This window comes from Athene cunicularia (assembly GCF_003259725.1).
Source record: "Athene cunicularia isolate RWA chromosome 4 unlocalized genomic scaffold, athCun1 chr4_part1, whole genome shotgun sequence".
Lineage (NCBI taxonomy): Eukaryota > Metazoa > Chordata > Aves > Strigiformes > Strigidae > Athene > Athene cunicularia.
The window spans coordinates 35639055-35666491 of NW_020799098.1; the positions used below are offsets into that span (position 1 = coordinate 35639055).

At 38.0% G+C, this 27437-nt stretch overlaps 1 protein-coding gene across 1 annotated transcript in view; it reads right to left on the bottom strand.

Moving 5' to 3' along the window:
* Positions 1–27437, bottom strand: part of TENM3 (teneurin transmembrane protein 3) — an 829296-nt gene that overhangs the window by 117588 nt on the left and 684271 nt on the right. Inside the window, 1 exon segment of the mRNA XM_026846573.1 lies at positions 19805–20042. Coding sequence (XP_026702374.1) covers positions 19805–20042 — 238 coding nt within the window.

Here is a 27437-nt window from a genome sequence, read left to right on the forward strand (position 1 = left end):
CAAAGCAAAGCCGAAGTTAAGACATATTCTGTGAGTTAGCAGTAAACAACTTTTTTTTTTTTTTCAGTTGAAATTTCCAAAAGAAATACTACTCCCTGAGCCTGTTGACAGTAGAATCCTTTAATTTTAGTTCATGCAAGTATATTTTGGAAGAGCCTCTAAACACGGCATAAACTACCTGGAGTTTTTCTCCTGACACATGTATATAACTCTACAAACAACAAAACCTCAGTCAAACCAAGATCTTTGCACCAGGGGTTTTTCCACCAATTTGTTTTGTTGGCAACTCTGTAGTGTAAGGCTTAGCCTTACCTAATTGGACTTGGCAAAGTGAATACATTATAGCTAAAAACGGTAAGAAAGTACACCGTGGAGAATTTTGAACTTACCAAGTGTATGAACAGCTAAACAGAACTAGAGAGGTGTTTGCATTTTTTAATAGGTAAGAGACACACCTGAACTGCTGATACCCAGGTCCTACTGAAGCCAAGTGCATGACTACCCTGTGTTTGCCTAATGCATGCCATCTATACATCATGGGTCAGAGGCTCTAGTACCACATGAGCTAGCTGTGGAGGGGAAAGCCCTCTAGTTACACCATGTGGCACTGTGGACTGCTTCTCAGATGATGGGACTTTCATCCTCCAGGACCTGTGCTTGGATGCTTGCACAGTAATGGACCAACCCATACAGGTATAGCAGTTTCATCGGAAACATGCTGTAGAGACACTAGAAATTAATTTGCCCCACTGCAGCCTGAGAAAAATACCAGCAGTTGATAAACAAGGTTTGTTATTTGCAGGTGGTTTTGCTATGGGAGGTTAACAGATGAACTAGAACATCTTGGCATAAGCCCTCTCCTTGAAAATATCTGCATTACAAACTTAATCCCATGAAATATGCCTCATAGGTTACTTCATTTAGAACAATATTAAACTTGCTGGCAGCAACAACAGAAGGATATGCACTAGATCTGCCAATGCACATCCCAATTTTTCTTTGCTTCTGAGCTCAGAGGATTCCCAACGATTTCAAAAGACAAAGCCCCGTTGCTTTAAATCCTAAGAAGGTACTACATTAAAAGTGGTGACATTTTCTATGTAGTGAACACCAAAATAATAATAACTAGCCCTATGTAAAAAATGTTTTACACCTTTAAACACCATTACTTTATTTTTACAGACGTGCAGAAGCATGTAGATTCATTAAGTCCTGACGAAGTGTCTTATCCACTTGACCTTTACTGCTCTTTCATTTCTGGCTACATATGGTAAATGCTATGTCCAGATATATCTCACAAACAGTGTCTACATAGATCTCAAGAAAATGCCAAACACAAAGGTGGCTGTTTCCCTCTGTGTGCAATGTGTACTGTTTTGGGAGACCTAAGGAAAGCCATACAGTAGATATAATAATACTCCTCCTAAACATCAGCTTTCATGTTAAAAACAAGCAGCTGCCTGACCAACCTGCAATTTTCACATCCTCCTGCTCAGCTCCTGTTCACCTCAACAGACTTAAAATGGAAACTGGCATTATATGAGCACTTGAATGGAACTCCATATACTCTAAGCTTTAACCAAATAGTGCATCAAAACAGCCTCTGTTCTTTTGCTTCCCTGCCCCCCCCCAGAAAGCGAGAGCTGAGATGTTGGGTTTGGTACAGCACAGCCTACTAGAGACTGTAATCCATAATTCCTCAAAGGCTTTGAGAGTAATACCATAGATAAACTTGAGAGATGGTTTCCTATCTGTGGTGGTGTGAGCTGTCAGGGCTCTGAGTCCACCTTGGGCATCAAAGAAAACTGTAACTTCTATATGTGAATCATAAAATTATTTAGGTTGGAAAAGATCATCAAGTTCAGCCACTAACCCAACACTGCAAAGTCTACCACTAAACCATGTCCCTAAGCACCATGTCTACATGTCTTTTAAACACCTCCAGGTATGGTGACTCCACCACTTCCCTAGGCAGCCTGTTCCAATGCTCGATAACCCTTTTGGTGAAGAAATTTTTCCTAATAGCCAATCTAAACCTCTCCTGGCACAACTTGAGGCCATTACCTCTTGTCCTATCAGTTGCTACTTGGGAAAAGAGACCAACACCTACCTCGCTACAACCTCCCTTCAGGTGGCTGTAAAGAGCAGTAAGGTCTCTTCTCAGCCTCCTTTTCTCCAGACTACACAGCTCCAGTTCCCTCAGATGCTCCTCATAAGACTTGTGCTCTAAACCCTTCACCAGCCTCGTTGCTCTTTGGACACACTCCAGCACCTCTATGTCTTTCTTGCAGTGAGGGGCCCAAAACTGAACACAGTATTCAAGCTGTAGCCCCACCAGTGCTGAGTACAGGACTAAGATCACTTCCCTAGTCCTGCTGGCCATGCTATTTCTGATACAAACCAGGATGCCACTGGCCTTCTTGGCCACCTGGGCACATTGCTGGCTCCTGTTCAGCCAGCTGTCAACCAACACCCTCAGGTCTTTTTCTGCCAGGCAGCTTTCCAGCCACTCTTCCCCAAGCCTGTAACATTCCATGGAGTTGTTCTGACCCAAGTGCAGGACCTGGCACTTGTCCTTGTTGCATCTCATACAAATGGCTTTGGCCCATTGATCCAGTCTGTCCAGATCCCTCTGCAGAGCCTTCCTACACTCAAGCAAATCAACACTCCCACCCAATGTGGTGACACCTTCAAACTTACTGAGGGTGCACTTGATCCCCTTGTCCAGATCACTGAAAAAATATATTAAATGGAACTGACCCCAGTATTGAGCTCTGTGAACAGCACTTGTGACTGCCCACCAACTGGATTTAACTCCATTGACCACAACTCTTTGGGCCTGGCCATCCAGCCATATTTTCATCCAGTGAAGAGTACACTCATCCAGGCCATGAGCAGGCAGATTCTCCAGGAGAATGCTGTGGAAATTCAGCAGTGTGAATTCAGCAGTGTATAGTCCTAGGCAGCACACAGACCGACTCCTCCCTTTAAGATACCCCTCCTTTGCTTCCAACCCTATGAATACAATACCATTGTAGTTGCACCGACTGGCTAGAGAATTCTGAGGGAAAATAATGACAGAAAACCCAGCCTGGCATCTTCCTCTGGGTTAAGAGAATTTGTTTGGATCTCTCTATTCCTAATGAATGGAGTTATTATCAAAGTTGTCAGAGACTCTCCGGCTACATTAACTCTGAGTGATAAGTATTTAAAGTGTAACACTATCAAACTTGCACATCTTGTCTGCCTCACTGAGCCATGCCAAAACAGTGTTCCTATGAGACACTCGGAAGGATACAGTATCTGACAAGAAATCTAGGCTGCTTTCAGATAATGCTGAAATTCTTATGTTCTGGAAATATAATCTATCCACAAATAATTTTCATTATCTATATATCCATCTATCTTGTCTTTTCAAACCATGGAACTTGAATAGCTAATTTCTAAAGCCTAAACTGTTTGCACTACTTGACCAGGCACTGACTTCCTGGCAACTACACTATGTTTCACCTCATAGGGATCATACAGCTTCTGCAATAGTGTATCTTCCATTCAAAATTGATCATCTAACAAGCACTTGCTAGACCTTCACGTAAACAGCACTTTAAATATTTTATTAAGCTTTATAGAGTACAAAAATCCAGTGAATCATGCTAATATTTTACAAGACAAACTACCTCTACTTTATTAAATAATTCAATTCACTTTTTAAAGCAAATAATCTTCTACTTTTACCTTTATTCAGCATATATTTCTGTCTGCTTATCTGATATATGTTTTTATTAAAAAGTGTTGCTAATCTTAACGTTTTAGGGGAGAGGAATTCTAGTACCTAACAAATCAGACCAGTAGCAACATACAAAGTTATGTCATAAACTAATTCCTGTATGCAAAGACAGCTGGGAAATCCCCTCATTTCAAAATTGGTAGGCATTTTACTTAAACTTCTGCCCTTAAAAGATAGAAATACAGCATCAAAAACTTCAAAGATGTAAAGTAAAATAATTGTGCTTTTAAGTTAACTGTGTAGTCTCTGAGCACCAAGTGCTGGTGTGCACCTGCTGTCATGTAGATGGTTTTCTTCCTCCTCAAGTTGAGGGGGAGGATTCACATAAAATAAGATTTTCTCTGTGCTGCCACTTCCTTGGTGGAAAATAAAATTGAAGTACCCTCTACTAAATTCAGTAAATGGGAAAGCAGGAGGGGGAAAAAAGTGATAAACCTCATGAACTGGGCAGAAGGATTAAGTTACCAGTAAACTGTGTCTTTATTGAAATGCAGATAGATTATCAAAACATTCAAGGACAGTAAGGCTCAGACCAAAAGCCCAAATACTTCTGATACAAGACAGTGAGGTGTCCAACAACAGAAATGTGACTTAGAATAACTTTATCATCTAGGATGGAAAAGACCTTGAAGATCACGTAGTCCAACCATTAACTTGACACTGACAGTTCCCAACTATACCATATCCCTCAGCGCTATGTTGACCTGACTCTTAAACCCCTCCAGGGATGGGGACTCCACCACCTCCCTGGGCAGCCCATTCCAACCCCTAACAACCCCTTCTGGAAAGAAATGCTTCCTAATATCCAGTCTAAACCTTCCCTGCTGCAACTTGAGGCCATTACCTATTGTCCTGTAACTTGTTCCTTGGTTAAAGAGGCTCATCCCCAGCTCTCTGCACCCTCCTTTCAGGCAGCTGTAGAGGGTGATGAGGTCTCCCCTCAGCCTCCTCTTCTCCAGACTAAACACCCCCAGTTCCCTCAGCCGCTCCCCGTACGACCTGTGCTCCAGACCCTGCACCAGCTCCGTTGCCCTTCTCTGGACACGCTCGAGTCATTCAATGTCCTTTTTGTAGTGAGGGGCCCAAAACTGAACACAGGAATCGAGGGGCGGCCTCACCAGTGCCGAGTACAGGGGTCAGATCCCTTCCCTGTCCCTGCTGGCCACGCTATTGCTGACACAAGCCAGGATGCCATTGGCCTTATTGGCCAGCTGGGCACACTGCTGGCTCCTGTTCAGCCGGCTGTCAATCAACCCCCTCAGGTCCCTCTCTGACTGGCAGCTCTCCAGCCACTCGTCCCCAAGCCTGTAGCGCTGCTGGGGGTTGTTGTGGCCCAAGGGCAGCCCCCGGCATTTGGCCTCATTGAAACTCCTCCAGTTGGCCTCAGCCCATGGCTCCAGCCTGTCCAGGTGTCTCTGCAGAGCCTCCCTACCCTCGAGCAGATCAACACTCCCACCCAACTGGGTGTCATCTGCAAACTGACTGAGGGTGCCCTCGATCCCCTTGTCTAGATCATCAATAAATATGTTAAACAGGAGTGGCCCCAACACCGAGCCCTGGGGGACACCACTTGTGACCGGCCGCCAACTGGATTTAACTCCGTTCACCACAACTCTCTGGGTCCGGCCATCCAGACAGTTTTTTACCCAGCGAAGCGTGTGCCCATCCAAGCCACGAGCAGCCAGTTTTGCCAGGAGAATGCTGTGGGAAATGGTGTCAAAGGCCTTGCTAAAGTCAAGGTAGACAACATTCACAGCCTCTACCTCATCCAATAAGCAGGTCACCCTGTCATAGAAGGAGATCAGTTGTTTCGTTGGGTTTTTTTTTTTTTTATGAAAGGATCTGTGACAAAAACTTTTGACTGTAGTTTAGAAGAAAATATATACCATGCATCAGTGAATGCAATATTACTTAAACACATCTGGAAGGCCCTCAACTCTAGACTGTCAAAAGCATAGATGTTATACAAATAAACTATCACCAAGCAAAAAGGAGTATTCCATATTACTTTTACATAGATTGGTCTCAATTTGTATACAATTATTGCATAATTTTAACATTCCTAATATAATTTTACATTAGCTACATGATGACTTTTTTTTTTAGCTTATGCTGAAATTGCTTTACCTTGCAAAAGATCCACTGTGATTTGTAGCTATGATTTCTCTGGGTTTGGGCATCATATATAGAATGCTTTTTATATACTTGGAAGACATGTGAAGGAGCCTACCTTATTTCCAACAACTTCCTTGGCAGCGTTTTAGTTTTGCTTTGAAGTATTTCATACAGCACAACCACACCTGTTCTGATGCTGAATCCCATGGCAAGTATGTCACAATGTATTAAAAGTTATGCAGGACTTTTACAAAATTCATACTAAATATGGAATTGTGACTAAGGCCCAGACAAATTCTACTAAACTTCTCTTAGGATGTCAGAATGTCTATGATATTTTATCACTTTGCCATTGAGATTTAAAGGCAGCTACTGTGTAATATTATTATTTAGATGATGACTGCTGTCACAGAATAAAGGTTAATATTGCTAGGCCTTATGCATATACAACAACAAAACACTCTTCACCTTGAGCTACAATACCAGTGATCCAGAAACCAACTGCATTTAGAATAGATGCGCTTAAAAACCCTAAATCCCTTCCTCCCAATCTTTGAGTCTTGTGTATCATGGTATACTACCAGCACCCGAAAAATCTGGAACAGAATAGACCTATGAGTTTGGTCATATTACTGAATAGAGAAAGTCCACATGACCAGTAAGAAATGTCATAGTGCCATTTCAGTACAGGTTTTCTTGCAGTAGTATCTCCTATAGTGTCCTAAACGCAGTCTGTTTGGTCAGTTCCATGATGGTGTGAAAAATATGTGGCTCTTCAGATCATCACAGACCACTACCAGAAGACCCTTGAGCAGGAACAACTGTAACACTCAGAAGACTGCAGTGCAAAAGGCATTCAATGTTAGAAATTGTCTCTGACCTGGACTTTTGAAGGAGATCTCTGTCTAAAGAACAGTGTGAGGTGTAGGATTCCTGTAAGCATATGTGGTACAAAGAACAAGTTAGTTAATTCCAAAAATTGTGGAGAAAGAGGATAATCTTATTTGATAGAGAACAGTTACATGTGCAAAATGTGTGTAACTGTAATCCAATAAGCAGAAACAGGAATTACTGCAGTAGGGCAGATCACCAGAAACAATATCCTTTGGAAACGGTCAGTACAAATGAAGGGGATGAATGCTTCCCAGTCTACTTACTCACTAACAGTTCACTCTTTCTCTAAATAGTCCAAAACTCACTGTCTCACTGATGCCTTGTTGTGTTTTGTTCTGTAGGCTAAACATGCATTGTGTCAAAATGCACTTTCTTCTACCAATTTTAATTTAAATTCAACTATTTTTTCCCTTGTTTTTGTATGAATATGTACTGTTTACCCCCCAGTACATAAAGACAAAATGTTAATAAATATTACTGTTTGATTCATTTTATTTTTAGGGTAAAATGTACAAAAGCATTAAAAAGTAATTGCCTAAAGAAAAAAGCAAAATTTAGGCTCTTTATGGGTCACGTGAAGGCAGCCACTGAGTTGAGGAAAGTTGTTTTCAGATACCTGTTGTTTCAGTGCAGAATGTAACAAAACTGACATTTTGAAGATGACAGAATATAAAGTAACTTGAGGAGAGGTGGAAGAGGAAAGAAAAACTATTCCTAACATGTTTTACATTTGTTTCTTTTACCCTTAGGTACCAAAAGACCACCGAATATTTAAATATATCCCTGACTCTCCAGAAATGTCTTTCATATAAGTAACAAGTCCACTAATCTGTTATATTTAATTCATCTGCTCTCCGTGTAACTTGAGAAAAACCCTGGACATATTAGCAATTACCAGCACAGGGGACTGCTGTTGGCTCAAAAGATCATGGTACTTGATTCTTCCAGTCAAGGCAAAAACCAATGTCTTCTGTAACCACAGATTAAATACTTCATGAAATGAGTACACCAATTTTTGCCTTGTGGAGCACAGGTCAATCCTCCCCACAAACACAACTGAAATCTGCCAGTCTCTAACTCGATTAAAAATTATCTATTTTCCTCTAAGGATTATTGAATCTGTGGACATTAATACATAAATTAAGACATTCGTAAGCAAGACCAGGCAAATAGTCTTATCTGTTCTGATGAGGTCCTCAAATCTATTACCCTGGATTCACTTGAAGTTGCAAAGTGGCAAGTATCTACTACACCTTAGACATCTAGAATTAGGAACACATCAGTCATATTGTCCTAAGCCTCAAGAGGCAGAAAAAACCTTCTTGAATACACTTTGAGTGAATGCAAGCTGAGAAAAATGTAAATTTTAGTGAATTTTTGTTTTGGTGACATATTTACCTCTCAGGACCAATACTTCAGGAGATATTGGTTTTGATGTTTAATATAATGGTATTATCGAATTTCTGGGAGTAAAAACTGTAATTATTCTGTTTTGTAATGAATATAGCTGTGATGGTTGCTCACCTGAACTAAAAGTAAAATACCAGCTTTTGTCAAAAAGTGGTCTTGATTCATGATGTACCTATCTGGAGACAGCAGCAAGCAGTAATTCTGCTTTTCAAAAGTGTAATGGCATCTTCTACAACAGTCTGGCAGCACCATGAGGACAATGTTAGCAAGTAAGACATAAGGGTAGCTGCAACTTTATATTTTTATTTTTATGATGGTTCAAAGGGGCATAGGAAAGTCAGACAGAATAGACTTCTGAGGTTTTGGAGCTCTCATTCTCTACCTCAAATATGTCATTACTGACACATGCAGAGATAGCATGTGCCTATCTCTGTGTGAAGACCTAGCATTCTATTTGCCATTTCCACACAAAGAAATCAATTAATCTTAAGAAAGTTACTTCAAGAGAGGATGAATTCATCCAGCTGCAGCTATTTGAGTTTGCTTCAACTTCTCTCATTTAAGTTTTTGTATTTATCTTTCCTGACTTTCCTTAATGCAAACCAGTTGAATTTTTCTCTCCTGGGAATAGGTTATTATGCTTTTGTTTGTTTACAAAAAGCCTACCAGATACATTAACTGTCAGAAACAGAAGAAAACCATTAACTGTGGATAAAACAGTGGTCCGAGATCACAATCAATTCTTGCACAGCATCTGCTGACTGGCGTGCTCTCTCTCTGCTGACAGACCCTATTCATGCTGGATTGAACTGGGTTCTCTGATTGAGACCATGACCCCCACCTGCCACTTGACATTAGAGAGCTCCGCCTGGTTCACTAATGGATAGATCACATCAATAAATCTGATTCCTTGCACTGAGTTGAGGAAGCAGATGGAAAGAGAAGATTAATCTCTGCCGACTGACATTATAGGGAAGATGTAAAAGATAACAGAAATTACTGACTAGGTCTCATATGAACTCTGGTTCACTGATGCATGAGATCAGCTTTCCCAGTAGGCTCCAGAAGGAATTGGATTTTTGTTTCTCCATGAGCACTTTATGTCTGTCTTCATCTTCTGTTAACATCCTTCTGAGATGAAACCTTGTAGCTGGTGGTGTTTGCCCTTAGCACAGGCTTATGATTGACTTTCACAGAACCATATGGCTGCATTTAACATAAATCCAAGCCAACACAGAAACTACATTATGCTGCGAATTTGTCTCAGTTTATTTTCTGTGCAGAATTGAAATTAAAAAATTGTTTAGGAAGAGATAAAAGTGAATTTCCGCTTCCTCAGAGCCAATACTAATACTACCATAATCCTGGAAAAAGCTCCAAGATCACATCAGATCAAACGATGATCAAAGTTTGAGGGAAAGGAAGAAAGAGAAGAGAGCTATTATCCATATGCAAAAAAAGAAGAAACATCTGTGGGAACTGGAGATAAGCCTCTTCTAACAGCTTATTCAAATGTTTCAGAAAAACACTTTACATATGGTAACACTTGCTTGAGTTTGGTTGGGTTTACACAGAGGATCCGCTTTCTTTACAAACTGAAGACTGAAAGCCAAGAAAGAAAAAAAGAACTACTAGGGCTGCAAGTGCCTTCCTTAACTGCTTGTGTGTTAACCCTGGCAGGTTACTGCTCCACTGCTGGCAGCCGCTGGAGAAAGACTGAAGAAGTCATGCATGGCAATCTGTAGCTGAAGCTCTGAAGAGCAATTCAGACATGACAGTATCCCCATCTAAAAGACATGAGGACATGGTGACTTGAAGGTCTGGCTAGTAACAAAAGCCTCAAACTTCCTCTCTTTACGTGTGCAAGAGTAAACCTCTTCCTCTGCAACGCACCTACCTTCTTACAGGTATAAGAAAGAGTATAGTGCTACAGCATGTAGAAGTCACCTGTAAACATCCTATTATTTGTTCCTCCAAATTCAGATTCGGGCTGCTAGCTTGCTCCCCGGGAGAAGAAGCAATTCACTTCTGTGACAAGTAAACGTATATCTAAGATCAGAAGAACCAGTGTAATCAGATGGCTCTGCCAAGCCTGCTCTTTCATGCTCCTCTCTGCTATGCTGCACCCTGTGAAGATTCGCAAGGGAAACAAACAACGCTAAGCCACACTTTACAGAAGTGAGCAGGAGAGTTTGAAGCAAAGGATGAGACTCATGGTGCTGGGTGGGCAAGCAAAGAAACCTTTGTTACACAATTTTAGTTACTCATACTCTTCATTGCAGGATTGTCCCATTACCTACTTTCCATTGGAGAGTGAAACCAGGCTTACATACTACTGAAAATAATATCAAGTGGCTCTGCTCTCCTTACAGGCTTCTTGTGGATCTCTCAGGGGACCATTATCTACACAGACTTGCATCTAGGTTACAGTAAGTGACTTGGCTCTCGATATTGTTGGTGATACTCACTTCTGAAGGGAGCAGGAGTTGGGATGAACCCGAGAACCCCTTAGTGCACTTTCTGATATTGAGAGTGTTCATGCTATTCCACTCCTCTCCAAAGGAAGTAAGAGTAGAGGAAAGCATTTTAATTTTGTAGTGAGGACTAAAAATGCTCATGTGAGCAGTAAGAATTTATATTACAATTCCTTATCTTGTTCTCTGCCCTTCTGGAATCATATCCCTACCAAGATAGAGAGAGAAGAGAGAAGGTTGTCTCTGAGGCAAGGTATTCTAATCTTGGCCAGTTCCTGTCTTGAATATTGAATAAGTTAAGCTTTCCAGGGAGAAAAACAAAGAAGAAAGGTAGGGTAAAAGTACTCCTCCAATCTCTTTTACTACCCTTGCTGTCTTCATAAAGCTGAAAGAGAATAACTGCTCTAAATGCCTCAAAAGGCACATGGAGACAGTTTCAAAAAGCAAATGCGGCTTAAGAGAGACAAGAGTTGCATTATTTACCCAAAGGTTATTTCAGAAGTTTGAACAAAGGTTGAAATTTCATCTGTAGCTGAATGACCTGGCTGAGCTACTGGACATTTTTAAAAGGAGATAAAACCAGGGGGAAGTTAAAGAAGTGAACTACTATTATGCCAGAGACTGATAGGATCTGATTCTGCCTCAAGCTGCAAGCAGGCTGAAGCTTCAGTCATAATGGATCTGTGAACCTTAGCTCACTTATTGATATCCTTAGCTGTGGTTCTCCTGCAATTCAGAGTCCATGCTAACCTGCGATGAACTCTGTGCTGCCACTACTATGCTACCAGCAGTCACTCAAACAGCCAGATTCACATCACTACAGGGACAGCACTGTCATAACCTCTGAGTTACATCCACTACCTCCAACTTGGCAACTATGAACGTACATGTGATGCAACTGCCACTCCTGTTTTCCAGGCCTTATTGTTCCTTGGTGAAAATCTGTATATTACACTTGCATGCTCCCTCATATGCAACATGCCAGGATTTGCAGACTTGAGAGACCACATTCAAGGATTCAACAAAGCAGAGAATTACACCTTGTGCCCAGAAGAGGGCGACGCTTTATCTTTCATGAGGGCGACGCTTTTATCTCATTTCCACATAAAGCTGGACTTCTCTTTGTGCAACCAACATTATCAGAGATGCTGGATGTTGGCACTATAGTCATCCAGGTCTTTGCTTTGCCATGATGTTTGGTATTGTTCTCTCACCTGTTTGAATATTACAAAGATTCTCTAGAATCTGTTAAAATTCCTTTCTGGTTCAATTCAAGCTGCACTTACTGGGATGGCAGGCTTGACTTCAGCCACACAACCTGAGAGAGAGGTTAGCTTTTCACTTGATAAATTTTGAGTGCTTAACTTTATGGTGTTGATGGCATTTTAAAACTAAAGTGTTTTTTATTTAACTTGCAATTTTTTTAAGCAAGTTTGAAGAAACTTCAGAGAGAGTCCGTCACAGATGCAAAATCTTTGGTTTGATTATTTCTGGCTTCTGTCACTAGTAAAGCATACGCCAGCATCCATGGTTTCTCATCATCTTGAGTCAATCCTGTAGGTGATGAGGTGCATGCTGTTCAAAAGGATTTCACAAGTAATCACAAGCAGTAAAGGACAAGGAATAATCCTGCTTTTCATACTAGATATTCAGTGTCTAGTCCTCTAGAATTTTTTTTAAGTCCCACCTTGCCTATCCAACCACTCTCAGTTTCTCCTTCTGGACTACTCCACCTACTCATTTGCACACCCACTCCTATTCCTTTTGCACCCAGTCATTTCCAGCTTTCTCAACTCTGCACTCCTGGATTCTTCCACTTTCATATTTAATTCACTACGCCCTTATAACAACCTGACTTTAAGACAGCTCTCCTGAACTTTTCTTCAACAGATGACAAACCTCCTTGCATATAATTCTTACTTAAATACAGGAGAAAGTTTTCAAACCCCAACCTTTCAAAAATATGAAATTTTCAGAAAATGAGGAGACTGTATAGAAATAGAAAATGCTGGGAAGCTTTAATTATAATAAATCTAAATATGGTCATTCGCTGATAGTGCATCTTAGTCTTTCTAGATTTTGACATCTAGATAACTTGAAGAGAGGACAATCAGGTTAGGTTAAAAAACCTAGATTATTTACTTCAAACTAAGCTGATTTCTCAATATGAGAGAGAACAATAGTGGTATCAAGAAAAGCCAACAATGCATACTAATAAAATACTTTGAGATTTCCAGCTGTTTTATGATAATTAATGCACTATGCACAAATCTCTCGAAGCTATAAACAAATATTCTTTAGGTCTAGGCCTATGAATCATCAGAATTTCAATGCAAAATGTCTATTTCTATTATCATTATTAACACTAAAATTGTCAATTCATTAGATTAATATTCTCTCCATAAGACATACAAACTAAGAAATAGTATATCATAATGTAACACATGCATGACACGGAATTCAAGAAACAAATATATAATGATTCTAGCTGTGACACAGTATGTTAGTGAGGTTGATAAACTGAATCTTCATGCTGATAGCATGTTGTAGTCTCAAATCTATTATGCTTTGGAACTGATGTGTTATCATCTCTGGACAACTTTCACACCAGGAGATGATCTCTGCAAGCATAATTTTTAAAATGAAGGGATTACAAAACCAAGATAAATTTCATTGTATTGTTACCTGAATTAGTATCAACTAACAGGAATCTCATATAACATAGTCCCTTTGTCAAAATACTTGCATTTGGTGGTCCCATTGCAAACATGTAAAGCATAAATGAGGAATGGTTCTATTAACTCTACTTCAGCAATTATGTATCTGAATCAGTATTGTATAGTAATTGGTCTACAGGGAACAATAATATTTGGTTTTGTTCATTTTTAATACAGTATGCTTACATTTTTACTTTAAAGATTATGTATTAGGGTCTTCTGGTAAATATCCTCAGTATTTTTGAGTTTGCTGATAATGATTAACTAAGTGAATTTAACATACTGTTCTCTTCCCGCTGTTGAATTATAATTTGTGGATAAGTGAAAGTTTAAGAGTTTTTGGAACACGAAGCAGATCAATGTACGGTGTCAATATATTTTACAGATTAATTAGTTATTAACAGGCAGATGCAGATCTCATTTAATCAAATAGCACCTTATCCCTTTTGTAATGTTAAGAGTTACAATTAGCAAAACAAAATTTGGACATAAAGCTCTGATTTTTACCGTAGTACAAACAAAAAATAAAAGGTAAATTTATGATTAATAATTTTTTACTGAAATTTAAGCATACTGTGCTGATTAACAGGCTATAACTCATTGGAAATGGTGCTGTCTTGTCATTGTTTTTTAGTGTGTGGATCAGAAACCAAGAATACTGATTTGGCCTAAGAATGCCAAAACATAGTTCAAATGTAAGACAGATATTAATGACAAGGTTAAGTAGATATGGAACAGTTCTACAATATAAAGTTTATTTAAAGGAATTGAAATATTAATTTATATGGAATTCTCTATTTCCAGTTAAATAATTATCAGCAGTTCTGATTTCAAACTAGCTGGTAAAAAATATTACAGATTAGATATATAATTCTTCTTAACTTCTTTGATTGGTCGTTCCTTATGCTATATTAATATGTCATAATATTTCTAAAACAAACATTTGCTAAGTAGTAAACATATTATAAACTAAGGATCAGATCTGGCAAATGTGTAATCATGCAAATAGTTTGCAACAGCTTGCAGAATCAGGCCATAGAGAATTAATACAACCTCAACTGCACTATTTTCTTAAGTGAAAGCAAACAAAATTTGGCTGTCAAAGTTTAGCATTTGTTTTTACCATGTCAGTATGGCAAACTATTTAAAGTCTAAGTTTAGAAAAATCAGATATAAAGGAAGTCTGTTCCAGATGTTTTTGACTATTGTAACCATTTTTTTTTTTATAAAATCACATTTTGTCTTCTGTGTCAACAATTAGCATCATGCAAACACTTAGAGTCACATACCCATAACTGCTATCGTGATATGTTGGAGAAAACACATCCATCTCTATAAGGCTGTCATGACCATTTGCAAGGACTGCTTGATTTCCTAATTCTCTATACACAAAGATACAAAAAGATGAAATTAGAGTGGCAATTTCAAATTAAAGGATGGCAAGATCCCACAAAAAGAATAACTAATTCTGTTGCATAACTTTATTTTTCCTCAAATGTTCAAAACCGCAAGTGCATTTTGAATGTGGGGTTCATCTGCCTTCCATGCTATACTCTGGACTACGTGCTGGATTCTAACTTGAAGACATGGTGTTACAAGGCTGCCATTAGGTGGTCACTACCCTTTGGTGATCCCTTATTTATGTGCAAGTCCTTGAATAAAATTCTTGGCTGCTGCCCGTGGCAAGACAGGCTTACAGACCGAACCATGCATAGTGGGGGATGTTGTGTACTTGATGAGGCTGGACCAGAAATGAAGTAATAGAAGTGAACAAAGACTATTAAAAGACAGTCTATTGCTGGCTATCTGGCATAGCCAGTCAGCCAGAAAATATACAGAGGGATGACTACCACAGTGAGTGGAGATCTCATGTTCTGCAAATGACACTGCACAGCAGCAGGGGAGGGAAACGAAGGACCACAGACTCTGGCTCTGTCAGGGAATGGAGAGAAAATGAAAGGAGAGAAACAAAGCTAGGCACTATTAGTTTACTTAGAACTTCACATTTCTTTTGTCTGATCTAAACCATGAAAAGATTAGTTTTGGAAAAGAAAATTTGGGTCCATGCTTACTTCAATGGCTGCATATCTTTGTAGAGGGGAATGAAAAACTCCAAGAATACTGTGCAAATACTACTGAATTCTGGACTATCAGTGCTTGCCCAAGAGACAGGGGAGGAAACACAGAGAGTTGTCAAATTCCAAGTATTCATGGTGACAGCAAGGGATTTTTGAGCAGGAAGGATGCCAGAGAGATCAAGCAAAAATCTAAAGGAAGACATTATTGACACCAAGGGAAGCTTACAAGCATATGGGCCCACTGTGCTAGGATTCAGGCACAGATGCTTGGTGAGCACCCAACTGCATGAGAATGTCAAAAGAAAACAGAACTTTTAAAATTCAAGTTTAGTCCTTGAAAACAATACTGGCTGTTTGACTTAATGAATGTGTCTAACGTGTGTACATACTGACCCCATAATTATGGCATGTCAATCTTTAAAAATGCATTCATGCTCTCAGCAATCTAAGTTGAGTCCTGTTTCCTCAACTTGCAGACCAGCAATGTGGCTTGCCCACAGCGATACACAGGGTCTTAAGAAGAGCAGAACTTGAACTTCATCCCCAGTTTCTGCCTTTATTTTGTACCATGCCTTCTCAATATAAGTAACATGTCTAATCAAGTCCATGTGTGAAAACGTGGAAGATTTACAGAATGGAACAATTTTGAATTTGATTAAACCAGGCACTGTTTTAGTGGGTGGAATGCATAAAATAGCTGCTTTGCACAGACTTTAACATCCAGCAACATTGTGCTTTTGCAGACAATCAATCAGCCTCTATACAAATTGATTTAAGACTTCCCTGGAAACTATCAACACCCTTTCCACACGTTAATCAATACTGAAGGTGCTAGTTTCATTGGCAGTCCACCCCAATAAAGACATATGGGTACATTCATCACACTTTAGGGGTTTCTAGAATCTTCACATTTGGATCAAGTTTGCAGAATGGTTTTGAAGTAACACATTCTAGGAATTGTTTTGTCTGTATCACTTCCGAGGTATTCTAGTACTTTAATAAAATCCTTCAAAATACAGAAATATTTTCCAGACATCAAGTAATTCTTCAACCAGCTCCATCTTTCTTCTCAGTAAAATTAGTAGATTAAGTAACTGAATACCGTAATGTTCCTACCCAATCTATTTTTAAGTTGAGGTAAAAGAAGACTAAGCAGTATCAGTATAGACTACAAAAACCACGTAAGTTTCTTGGTTAGTTGCTACAAAAAACTCACAGTCCACCATACAAAATACAGTCTTCATGCAAAAAATGAGGTATTTTATACAGCAAATCAAGTAAGAAAAAGCAAAGCTCTTGTTTGATTCACTGGCATGTTAGCACAGATTCTGAATAAAGTTATACGATAGTCTCAAAGATTTATTCCTTGACTGGAATATGTAAACTACTCCTTGATGACAACTTTATTTTAGACATTCAGTGCCTAAAATTAATGAAATTTTGCCTGAGAAATGCACTGAGATGCTACCAGCCTACTTTTACCAATAAATTTATGAATTCTAACATACTTCCCCTCTGCACATCTCTAATACACATAACTGATTGTGCATTAGAAAAATTCTGCACATGTAAATATCTAACAGAGGAAGCATTTAAAGAAGTGATTTACTAAGCATTTTTAAATATCAGTAATTTAGATCCTAGTAGAATGCAAAGTCATGAGAATGCAACTAATGATCCTGGAGCTCAATAAGTCATTACTAAAACTAATAGGTGAATAAAAACTTAAAGATCAATGATAATAAAACCCCTACTAATATTTAATTACTGAATAATGAATTATAGTATTCAGACACCTGACATGTAGTCATGCTTTTGCATGATTGGCACTGTCTAACCAGTAATTCATAGAATAAAATAAAATAAAAAGTTGTTCAATATAGTCCTGCTTTTTTATTTCTTCAAAAGTTCGTATTGTTCTATGGTGCTGGCTTCTCCAGTAGATCTATTGCCTCTACAGCTGAACCTAACTTGCAGCAGATTGGGGAAGAGTCAAATAGTAAAGATCGTTAAATGTCCAACGAAAAGTCTTGCAGTCTGCAGGAAATCTGCAGCAAGTATTTTCTTAATGTCTTGCTTTTTTAAAAATGTTGATTTTACTGAGCCCCAGTAGAGGGAAGACAATTTCTGCCACTGCTCAGTCACCTCATTGTCATCTAAAGATGGCATCAAAGATGAAGGAAGCACTCACGTAATCCAAGTTACAGCTTTAGGCCTTCATAAAATTTTAAGCAAAGAGTCTTTTTATATTTAAAAAACCATAAACTGGAATTTCTGTTGGACATTATTGATCTGCCACCTCACAGTTCATCCATTTAACCAGAAACAGCAATGCTTTATACAAAAGTATTAATTCTACACAGAGCAAAATTGCAGAATATTCTATTAAATATACAACTGAATCCAGTATTATGAAATATATATTTCGAAGTCACTTCCATTACTACTGCAAAATGATAGGGACTAAAACCTCCCTCAGGCTTTGCAAATACATCCCTCTCACTTACATGCACATACACAAAAACAGCCTATTCACTATCCAGCTATACATGACAGCAAGTTGTATGTCACTTTTATGCCACCCATCACCAATATGAGCCTATAGAGATAGAAAGATAGCTATGTATATGCTGACATTCACATTCTGTACCTCTAAATGGCCGTCATCTAAGTCAGATAAAAAGAAAAAGAGAGGGGGAGAAAAAAAAGCTGACTATGAGCATAAGCTAAAATATTGCCAGAGAGGAAATAAACTTTCTTTCAGGCTGAGAAAAGGATGAAGGAAGAGACTTATCACAAAGTTGTTAATATAGTTGAAACTGAGCCTAAGAATCACACGCAGTAGGTAATCTCAACCGAAAAGGGAAAAAATCAATGACAAATAAGATGGCTTCTTCACCTCCAGAGTTCCAACCAAGTGAGACTATTAGAGAAACTACAGTAGGCCTCTATCAATTTTTATATGAAATTTTCACATTTCAGCTCATTCACAAGCGTTCAAAACTTGAACACTCAAATACCCTTAGCTTTTCATCAGGTACATGTAAAAGACAAAAAAACTCAGCAAAAAATATTTACTCCAGGTTGGAAGTGGTATTCTCATTCAAGTCCTATGTCCTTTTATTTATAACATAAGAAAAACATATATGGCAATAAGAACAAAGATCAAAGACTGTACCCATCTACTGAAGATTAACCAGTGTCTGGAAAACATCAAACATCTTATGCCCACAACAGTCTTATTTGTTCTATAAGAAAATTCCTTCTTAATGTATTAACTTGTCTGAGTATGATGATGAAATTCCTTCAATGGAATCCTATTCCACAATGTCTGCATCTCATAAGCAATACAGGAGGGTCAAAGAAAACTAAGATAAGGAATGGCCACTCCCAACAGCCTGACGGAAGAGTTGCCTGAAGCATCTATGGAAACAAAACTACCTAACAGAGAATTTGAAGGTCATGTATGTTTTAAATTAGTCAAAATCAGCTGGACTATCTTTACTTTGCTATGAAACATAATGTAAAGGGATTCAAAGAATGAACTGAAGGGATTTCATAAACATTTTCAAGAATTACTGTCAGCTTCAGTACAGTTACAAATGCTCAGCTTGATGACTAAATTGGAATATTATGGCTTTCGTTAATAAAAAATTAGTTCTGATTGAGTGTTACCTGAGTATTAATTAATCACTGTAGGTAAATTCAGCTCTGTGCCAGTAAGTCCTATAATTTTTTTTTTATAGATCATTCTGCATCATACATCTTTCTGCATCTAAAGAAGCTAGTGTCATCCTTTACATTAGCTGCTTCTTTCCTAGAGCCACTTATCAATTCTTAAAGACAAAAAAAGAACGAGGACAAATTCATCATGATACCAGAACTAAGGAAATTCTTTTGTCTCACCAAATCCTGGCAACTTTAATAAACATCTAGCCTCGCATGGGTATTTCTTTAAAGGGATCAAGTACAAGAGTTAAAAAGTTACTCAGAGTTCCTTGACATTCAATCTGTATGGCAGTACATATTTGACACAACATACCTGGCAAGCAAGGCAAGAAATTTTTTCTAAAAGTCAAAAGTTACCAATTATGAACAGGAAGGAAAATACTCATCTGGAAAATACTCTCCAAGTCCAATCACTCTGCAATAGGCATTGTAAGGGAAACGAGTGTCGTGAATTTTAGACAGAGGATAGTTGTAGAACTGAAAAGTTTTCAGTTTTGTTTGCTGAAGGAGGGGAAGTATTAGTTGCTGGTCATCTCTCGTCAAGTTGAATGTTTTATTTAAAAGTGCTACAGTCTGTAGTAGTACCTAAGTAATTATTACCTGCTTTCCAGTGGCGCATTACTGCCAAGGACCCAGCTGTCCTGCAGCTGGACTGACTCAGGTGTGGTTTGCAGCTCGGCGGGCAAAGCAGCCGGCGGGGCCGGACTCTGATTCCTCCTATTTGTCAGTGAGTTTCTGTTAAGTGAGGTGATGGATGGGTGATGCTGTGCTGAATGTTGCTTGTGAGAAGGTGGCAAAGGCTGCAGGGTCGACTGGCCTTGGTTATTTGGAGGTTGTTCTAAGAAGAAAGAAAATTAAAGTTCGTTATACACCATCTTAGCATTTGCTACAACCAAAGCAGAATGAGAAATTCAACATAATCCTATCATCTAATATATTTGCATATTATTCTATTAGCAGACATTCAGTGACATTCTCTAAGAGCAAGTTTACCCTTGATACACAAAGTTCTAATTAATATACAACAGATGGTAAAATTGCTTTTGGTTTTAATTTGTTTCTTTTTTTTTTTTTTTTAATCTGGTTTTATTAACACCTACAGAAAATAGCATCTGACAGATCCCCTAATGTGCTTTTAGATTTCAGCTTTTTTTAACAAACCAACCCTGAAATTAAATGGGTAATTTCAGTAGAACACAAAGGTTTTCGAAATGCATATAATCCCTGTAATTATTTAATGGAATTTTTAAAGCTTATTTAACTGCAATAAATTATTACAAGCTAGTTGCTAAACAGCAGTAGACTACTCTAGTTTAGCGCATTTCAAATAAGGCAGATCTGCACTATGATCTGCTAATAGATGCTAAGTATTCTTTAGCAGAAGGTCACTCTGTGAAACAGATGTTGCTTCATGGATATTTAACAGACTGAATCACATCTGATTACAACGTCAGAAGACTCATATACTTAATGACCGTCACATCCATTAGAACACACACAGAACAGATTTTCTAATTTCACACTATGCAATATAACTACAGTTTGGAGTAAGTCACAGGTGATCTGAGAGTCAGGCCACCAAAACAAAAGGAAATATTTTTTGACTTAACCAAAGCACACAACACCCATAAAGCTTAAAATCAAAACCTCAAACCAGTAAAACGCACAATCAAATACCTCCATCAATGTCAGTTTTAACAATCTTTTCTGTAAAATCAGAGGTAAATAAGTCACAAATATAAGACAAACTTTGCCATACAATACAATGAACACAAAATTAAAAAACCCTCATGACACTTCACTTATTGTGATTTAGCAATGACTGATGACATTTATAAATGTAACACTCAACAATACGTAATTCAAATTGCAATCTATTTCCTAAACTAACGTAGTAGAACATACCTAATAATATAAGTTCAAGTCTTAAGTAGAGCAAAAGATACAGGGCCTGCACTTTGCTCACTATGTAAATTCTTTCACATACTTTTAAAATTAGTTGTTTGATATTCATGAGCAATTCCCTGTTTGAAACTGGTTATAACTGCAAATTGTTACAAACCCAATAAAATACCTCGGTACAGAGTACACAGGAAAAGTATTTCTGTTGAAACAGATGTTTCCAATAACTTACAGGTGACTACTATAAAAATAACAGTGAGCAATTTCTCATGTCATGAACATAAGAAAATCTCAGAATGTTAAGGAATAGGTGTGCTAAGATTAAGCAGAAAAATCTAGCCTTTGGAATAGCTTCCTTTCTGAGAAGCCCATTCTCCTTTCCAGTTATCTTGTGTGGCCAATATCACTTTTGTCACAAACAACAGCAAGTCTGAACCTGTCATTAAAATAATGACAGCATTTACATTGCCAATAAGGTTTTCAACACCAAATCCCTAATACATTAATGAAAAATTGCATTCCAGGAAGGATACAACTGATCAGCTTTGTCTTTACAAACACTGACACAAAGGTGACACTGCATGTGGTTACAATCACTATCAAGGGCTTCAAGCCACATTTCAACACAGCAACTAAAGGAAAGTAAACAGACTAACACTAGCAAAGACTTTTTTCCCCGCCTACTTAAAACTTTATCTGATTTAGATTACAAGATATTTATTAGCTAGTGCAGAATTAACTGTGGCCCTGTATTTTATAATATACAGGTGTATGTGTATATAAAAATATATACATGCACACATATCTGTGTAAATATTTATACATATGCATAAATGCATTACACATGTATAAATGATTAACACTACAGAAAAAGTTAAAATTGATATTAAATAATTTTCATTAATTTATTTTTAATGAGATAAATTACCAAAATTGCCTTAAGGACCTGACTTGTCATTGTTATTCCCTTTTTTGACTATCCTACCTGCCTAACCTTGTTGAGCAGTGTTGCCATGATCAGTGCAACACCATCCTCCTCTGCAGCTCCTACTGGCTGAAATGGTATTCTGACATCCCTCTTCATTTATTTCTCATTTAAAATCTCAGCTGAAAATCAATCTTTTAATCTACCGTTTTTAGTACTAAAGATCTTGCACCATCCTCTGCTAACGACAAAGCAGAGGATAAAACAACATTGCTCTCTTGCCCAAAGGACTAAGTGACTAAGGGGACTATGCCAGGCCTGCAGGTTTGTCTCAGGTAGACATCAGACCTTCCCCCACACTCTACCAGTGAGGAAGCCGGATAGTAAAGGCTCTGTAAAGGATATTTATGCACTCCTCAAATAAATGCACAGACCTAGTAAGTACACCGATAACATGATGGAGGGATGAAACCCAATTCCTCAGCCCACAGGCCAGCTACTCAGGCCACTGTTTTGGATTTAGATTATTCCCCCCGAAATTTACTACGAACCTACAAAGCCCTTCTGATATATAATGTATAAACATCACTAACACTGAAACTACAGAGTAACATAAAATTAATTAAGAGCTGTGGGATGACGCTTGTAACCATGAGGCACAGGCTAGAAGGCCGCTAGGAGAGCAGAGCAAGTACAACTTCTCAAAGACCACACATCTTTGAAGCCCACTGGCTCTCCCCATAGAATACTGCCAGGTGACATTTTTTAGTGTCCAAGGGTGACTTCAAGTGGCAGGAAATCTACAGTCTCCACAGAATCAGAAATTCCTGAAAAATCTGGAATGATTTATTCCTCTTCTAATTATGCAAGAGCTACAGGTAGAATTGAGCCTAACAAGATTAATTTTCCATACATCAATAGAGCAAAAAATCTATATTCCTCTAAATTTCCTCAGTCCTATATTGTCATTCTGGCAGCAGCTCTCTTGATCTTTTCTTCAACCTGCCAGATTTCCTGAACCCACAGTTCTTCTGATTGCCATGCAATTTCTAACAGAAACTTCAATCTTGCACCCTGAATTATGAGGAAGATGTAATTATCACAACAATCATGTTTTGAACGCTGTTCTTAAAACAGAGCCAGATTTCATTTTTTTACTCATCTTTTAAAGAGTTAATTGCCAAAGAACAGCTTTCAGCAAAGCTATCACAAAGCTATCAGTCTTATGTAGGACCTAAACCTCTCACCATACCTGTGACACTATGAAAATATTCTCATTGCACATGAAGGGAAATGGAGTCACATATGTTAAGCGATTCACACAGGTCTCCTGAGTAATCAGCATCACAGCCAGAAAAGTACTGGTTATTTGGTTCCCATAACTAAGGAATTGATAAAGACAGTGGGAGATCCATGACACAGATTTGTACTTCATGATCCCTGCAACACTGGAGACTACTCCTGGTGAAAATACTCCTGCATGTACCACGATGGCCAGTATTGAGAGTCTGTAACTCTTCCTTCCTCTCTATCAATCAGCTTATTGGAAAATGGGAGTCCTAGAGGAAAACAGTTCTTCCCTTGGTTAGTGAAAAGATCAGCGTTCCTGGGACTTGGCCAGGGCCCTCACAAGAAAACCATGCATTGGAAATTTATTTCTAGGAGACTATCACGAAGAAGAAAGAGCATTCAAATCTGATGCAGTGCAACTGTGTTGAAATACGTAAAAACTACTGCAGAAAGCTACACTTGCTTTGCTTTAAATTGGATTTTAAATGCTATCCTAACTGATTTAATCTAAATGAGAATGTCTGGTTCACACTAAAAATAAGCAGGTAAGAGTACAGGTGGACTTATGTTTAAAAATAGTAAATTTTAATCAAAACTTTGTTTGGTCTAGACCCTAATGACTGTAAAGCAATCCCATTCATTTTAAAGAGAAGACTGCTGTTGCAAGAAGCAAATGTAAATTGGCACGACAACTAGCCTGTGCATTCAAGTTGTTCAGGTGCAACAGAAAAAGTCCCACATTTTTCAGGCATTTGCTGCATAAGTCAGCATCAGGTAATTATGCATGCGAACATATGTACAGAACTTGGAAAAGTCACAAGAAATTGGGTAGAAAGCTGTCTTACTACAGTTACATGAATTTTTCAAAACATATTTAAATTGTTATTTACCCGAGGGAGCACAGTGAAGCAAAGCAGTGATTTCAATTGTAGAGGTAAATCATATGCACCCTGTAGCCTTTCACAAAATCTTTTTCTTTTTTCTTTCTCAAAAAGTAATTTACATTTAATTAATTTTATCATTTAATTGTTACAGATTTTGAACAGCATTTGAAACAATACAGAAAAATGAATACATAAAAGAAAAAAATAAGGAGAGACATTTATGAGAACTACTGCCATTTGGGGGAAAGGGGTTAATTCAGAAGGAGGAAAGCAGGCCAAGTACCCATGGAAAAAAAGTAATTTGTTGCACATTGTGTGTGATAGCCTTTCTACAACAGACAGATCACTGAGACCTGTCAGCTAACTACTCATCTAGGAAAAAAAGGTGATTTTCATTTGATAAGGATTAGGCTTTTTAATAGTGTATAATTAACATTAACTTTGAGCTTCCATGACAAACACAAAAGCGAAGACTTCCATTATGTTATAAACATTTCATATGTGAACATAATGTAATTCAATATCTATGTCTGTGACAGTCTTAACTCTTTCTAGGCAGGTTGCTTCTTTTTTCATCTCTTTTAAAGAGAGTCTCTGCCATGGTAAAGCAAATATCCAGAATATATTCCAGAATTAAGAAGCTGGAATAGACTGATTGGTTTAGAGAACTGGTAACAAAAAAGATAATCTTTCATTTCCAAGTCACTGGTCCCTGGTTTGCTTGCAGTCAAAAGTAATTTCCATAAGAACTAGTTTGATTTCCTCAGTAAAACACTTTAATGGACTTGAAATTTCACCTAAGTGACACATAGACATATTTCCAAAACTATGGTAAGCAAAAGTGGAATTTACCATGGAAATCCCTGCAAATTCAAGAGACTGAGTATTAAGGCTTAATTATTCCTAGAGCTCCCAAAGGAGCTCTTTTTTTTTTTTTTTTTTTTTTGGTAAGACAGACTACCTGTACCACTATGGCCAGGGCTTCAGTGATTCTTCAGGCAAGCAAAACCATTCACTCCGGAATTCTCTGGTCTGGAAGCACCTTTCATGAGAAGCTGTTTTTAATTAATGAAAACAAAAAGAATGTTATAGGCTTAGAGAAAAAATGTGTATTTAAGTGTTCATTTGTAATTAGGCAGATCTGCCCTTTGAATGAACCACTGTTTCAGTGTACCTTTTCTGCCACAGCGCGCAAGACTCAAAACTTCCTTTCTGATCATTTACGACAAACTATAGTGGTGATCCAAGATAACCTGCTGTTGGTTCTTCTTTTGTGGTTAAGCCCAAGTATTTGTTTAATCTTATCCATATCCAGTTAGGTCTGCCCTGCCAACTGTTTCAAGGATCCAAACCACACAGTCAAACCAAGAACTGAGGTGACACAGCGCCTACAACCACAGGAGAGCCCCTTCACTCTGATTTGTTGTCAGCCTGCACTATCCTTTTCTGCTTGCTTTAGAGTTAATGGACATACAGATGGAAACAGAATTAACCCACAGCCACTGCTGCTGACTCCCTCTTGAATCACTGTGCTTCTGTGGTAGCTACGCGGTGACAAGAATGTGGAGAAGTGACAAGGACACTTTGATCAAGATATATATCTTGTGTGTGTGTGTATGTGTGTACTATTATAATATAAAATAGGAAAAAGTCATACAAGCAGCTTGATCAAAGTGGGGCAATGTTTGTCTCCTCATCAGTATGCTGCCTGTAGGGTCTGACAACCTGTCAAGCTACCTGGGAGTGAGAAAGTACCGCTGAATTTAACTGCAGGATATGCTCTGTAAGATCGCATCACCTTGCTTATGAATCCTGAGTTTGGAAGAAATGATAAAGAAAACCTGAACTTTGTTATTCACATTACACATTTTTAAAATCTCAATATTATTTTACTTTTTAAAGGTAAATAAACACTTCTGCTGTGAAAGGGAAGAAAGACTTGATTCTAGAGGAACTCAAAATGGTCTCATGGTACACACGTGGTAAAAGTCTAAGACCTACCAGATGACGAGGGAAGTAGCTGGAGCTCCCTGGAGAGCAGTAGGATAGTCCATAACATGTAACATTGGTATTTTAAACCACAAAGTACATGTTGAGAATTTCCTATACCCTATAAGGAAGCTGCTCTTTACCAGTTTAACATACACTGGAAGACAAAGGAATGAGTCATGCACAAAAAAATGCAAACTTTAGGAACTGAAGAAAAAATATTTGTACCAATGTCTTTCAGATGTGCTATCTACAGGGTGTTACTTCAGGTTAAAGGCACACCTGTAATTTTGTCTCTCCATTTTGCATTCATTTTGCAAAGTATTTCCCCTCAACAACTTCATACTGATAATATCTGTGCATGCTCAGCTCTGTTTTACAATTCAATTCTCCATAATGTTTTAGAAAACTTACTGCAGCAAACAGAAACCATCAGTTACTAACAATCTTTTCACAGAAACTTTGTAAAGTGTATGAACTGAACTTTAAACGTACTTGAAAGACAGAAGTTTTTGTCCCTGGTATTTTTAGGATAAACAAGCTCAAAAGCTATACACCCTACACATACACCCTATATGATATGTGACCCTGTGAAGATAGACAAAATAACTTTCTATTTTATGGCATTTACTTTGAAAATCTGATTAAGATAGATGTCTCTAGTTTGTAATTCTTCAATGTCATGTTGTCATAGTTCCCATCAGCAAGATGCTTTAAAGGCTTTCGATTAATATTGCATGCCAGAACTGAAATTACATCCTTTGTCGTTTAGTTCTTAATGGTGCAAGTGATATCTATCAAGTAGTGTTTTATGAAGCATGTGTGATTTTTATTACAGGCTGTTTTCACAAATCTTCTTCAGGTTTCAGAAAGACCGTTCATGGTTCACAACAAATATGCCCTGCATTTAAAGTCATGCCATTCTCAAATGCAAAATAAAATTTGGAGTTTTTCAGTGAGGTTTATTAATAAAACAAAATCTCTTCCTCAATTTAAATATGTATATAATTATATTAATTAGCAATGCAAAAAAATTACTGTAAGCCCCTCAAGTCTGCATAAGAACTACACAGTAAAAAAAACCAACACAAATGTAATAATGTATTCTTTTCATAAGTAACAGATTGTTTGCCAAATGTTCTAAGTGCCTTGATTTTTAAAATGTAGGTGACATACAGGTAAGTCAAAAGATACAACATTCCCCCATAATCCAAGTACAATAGAGATTTTCAAGAAGATGCTT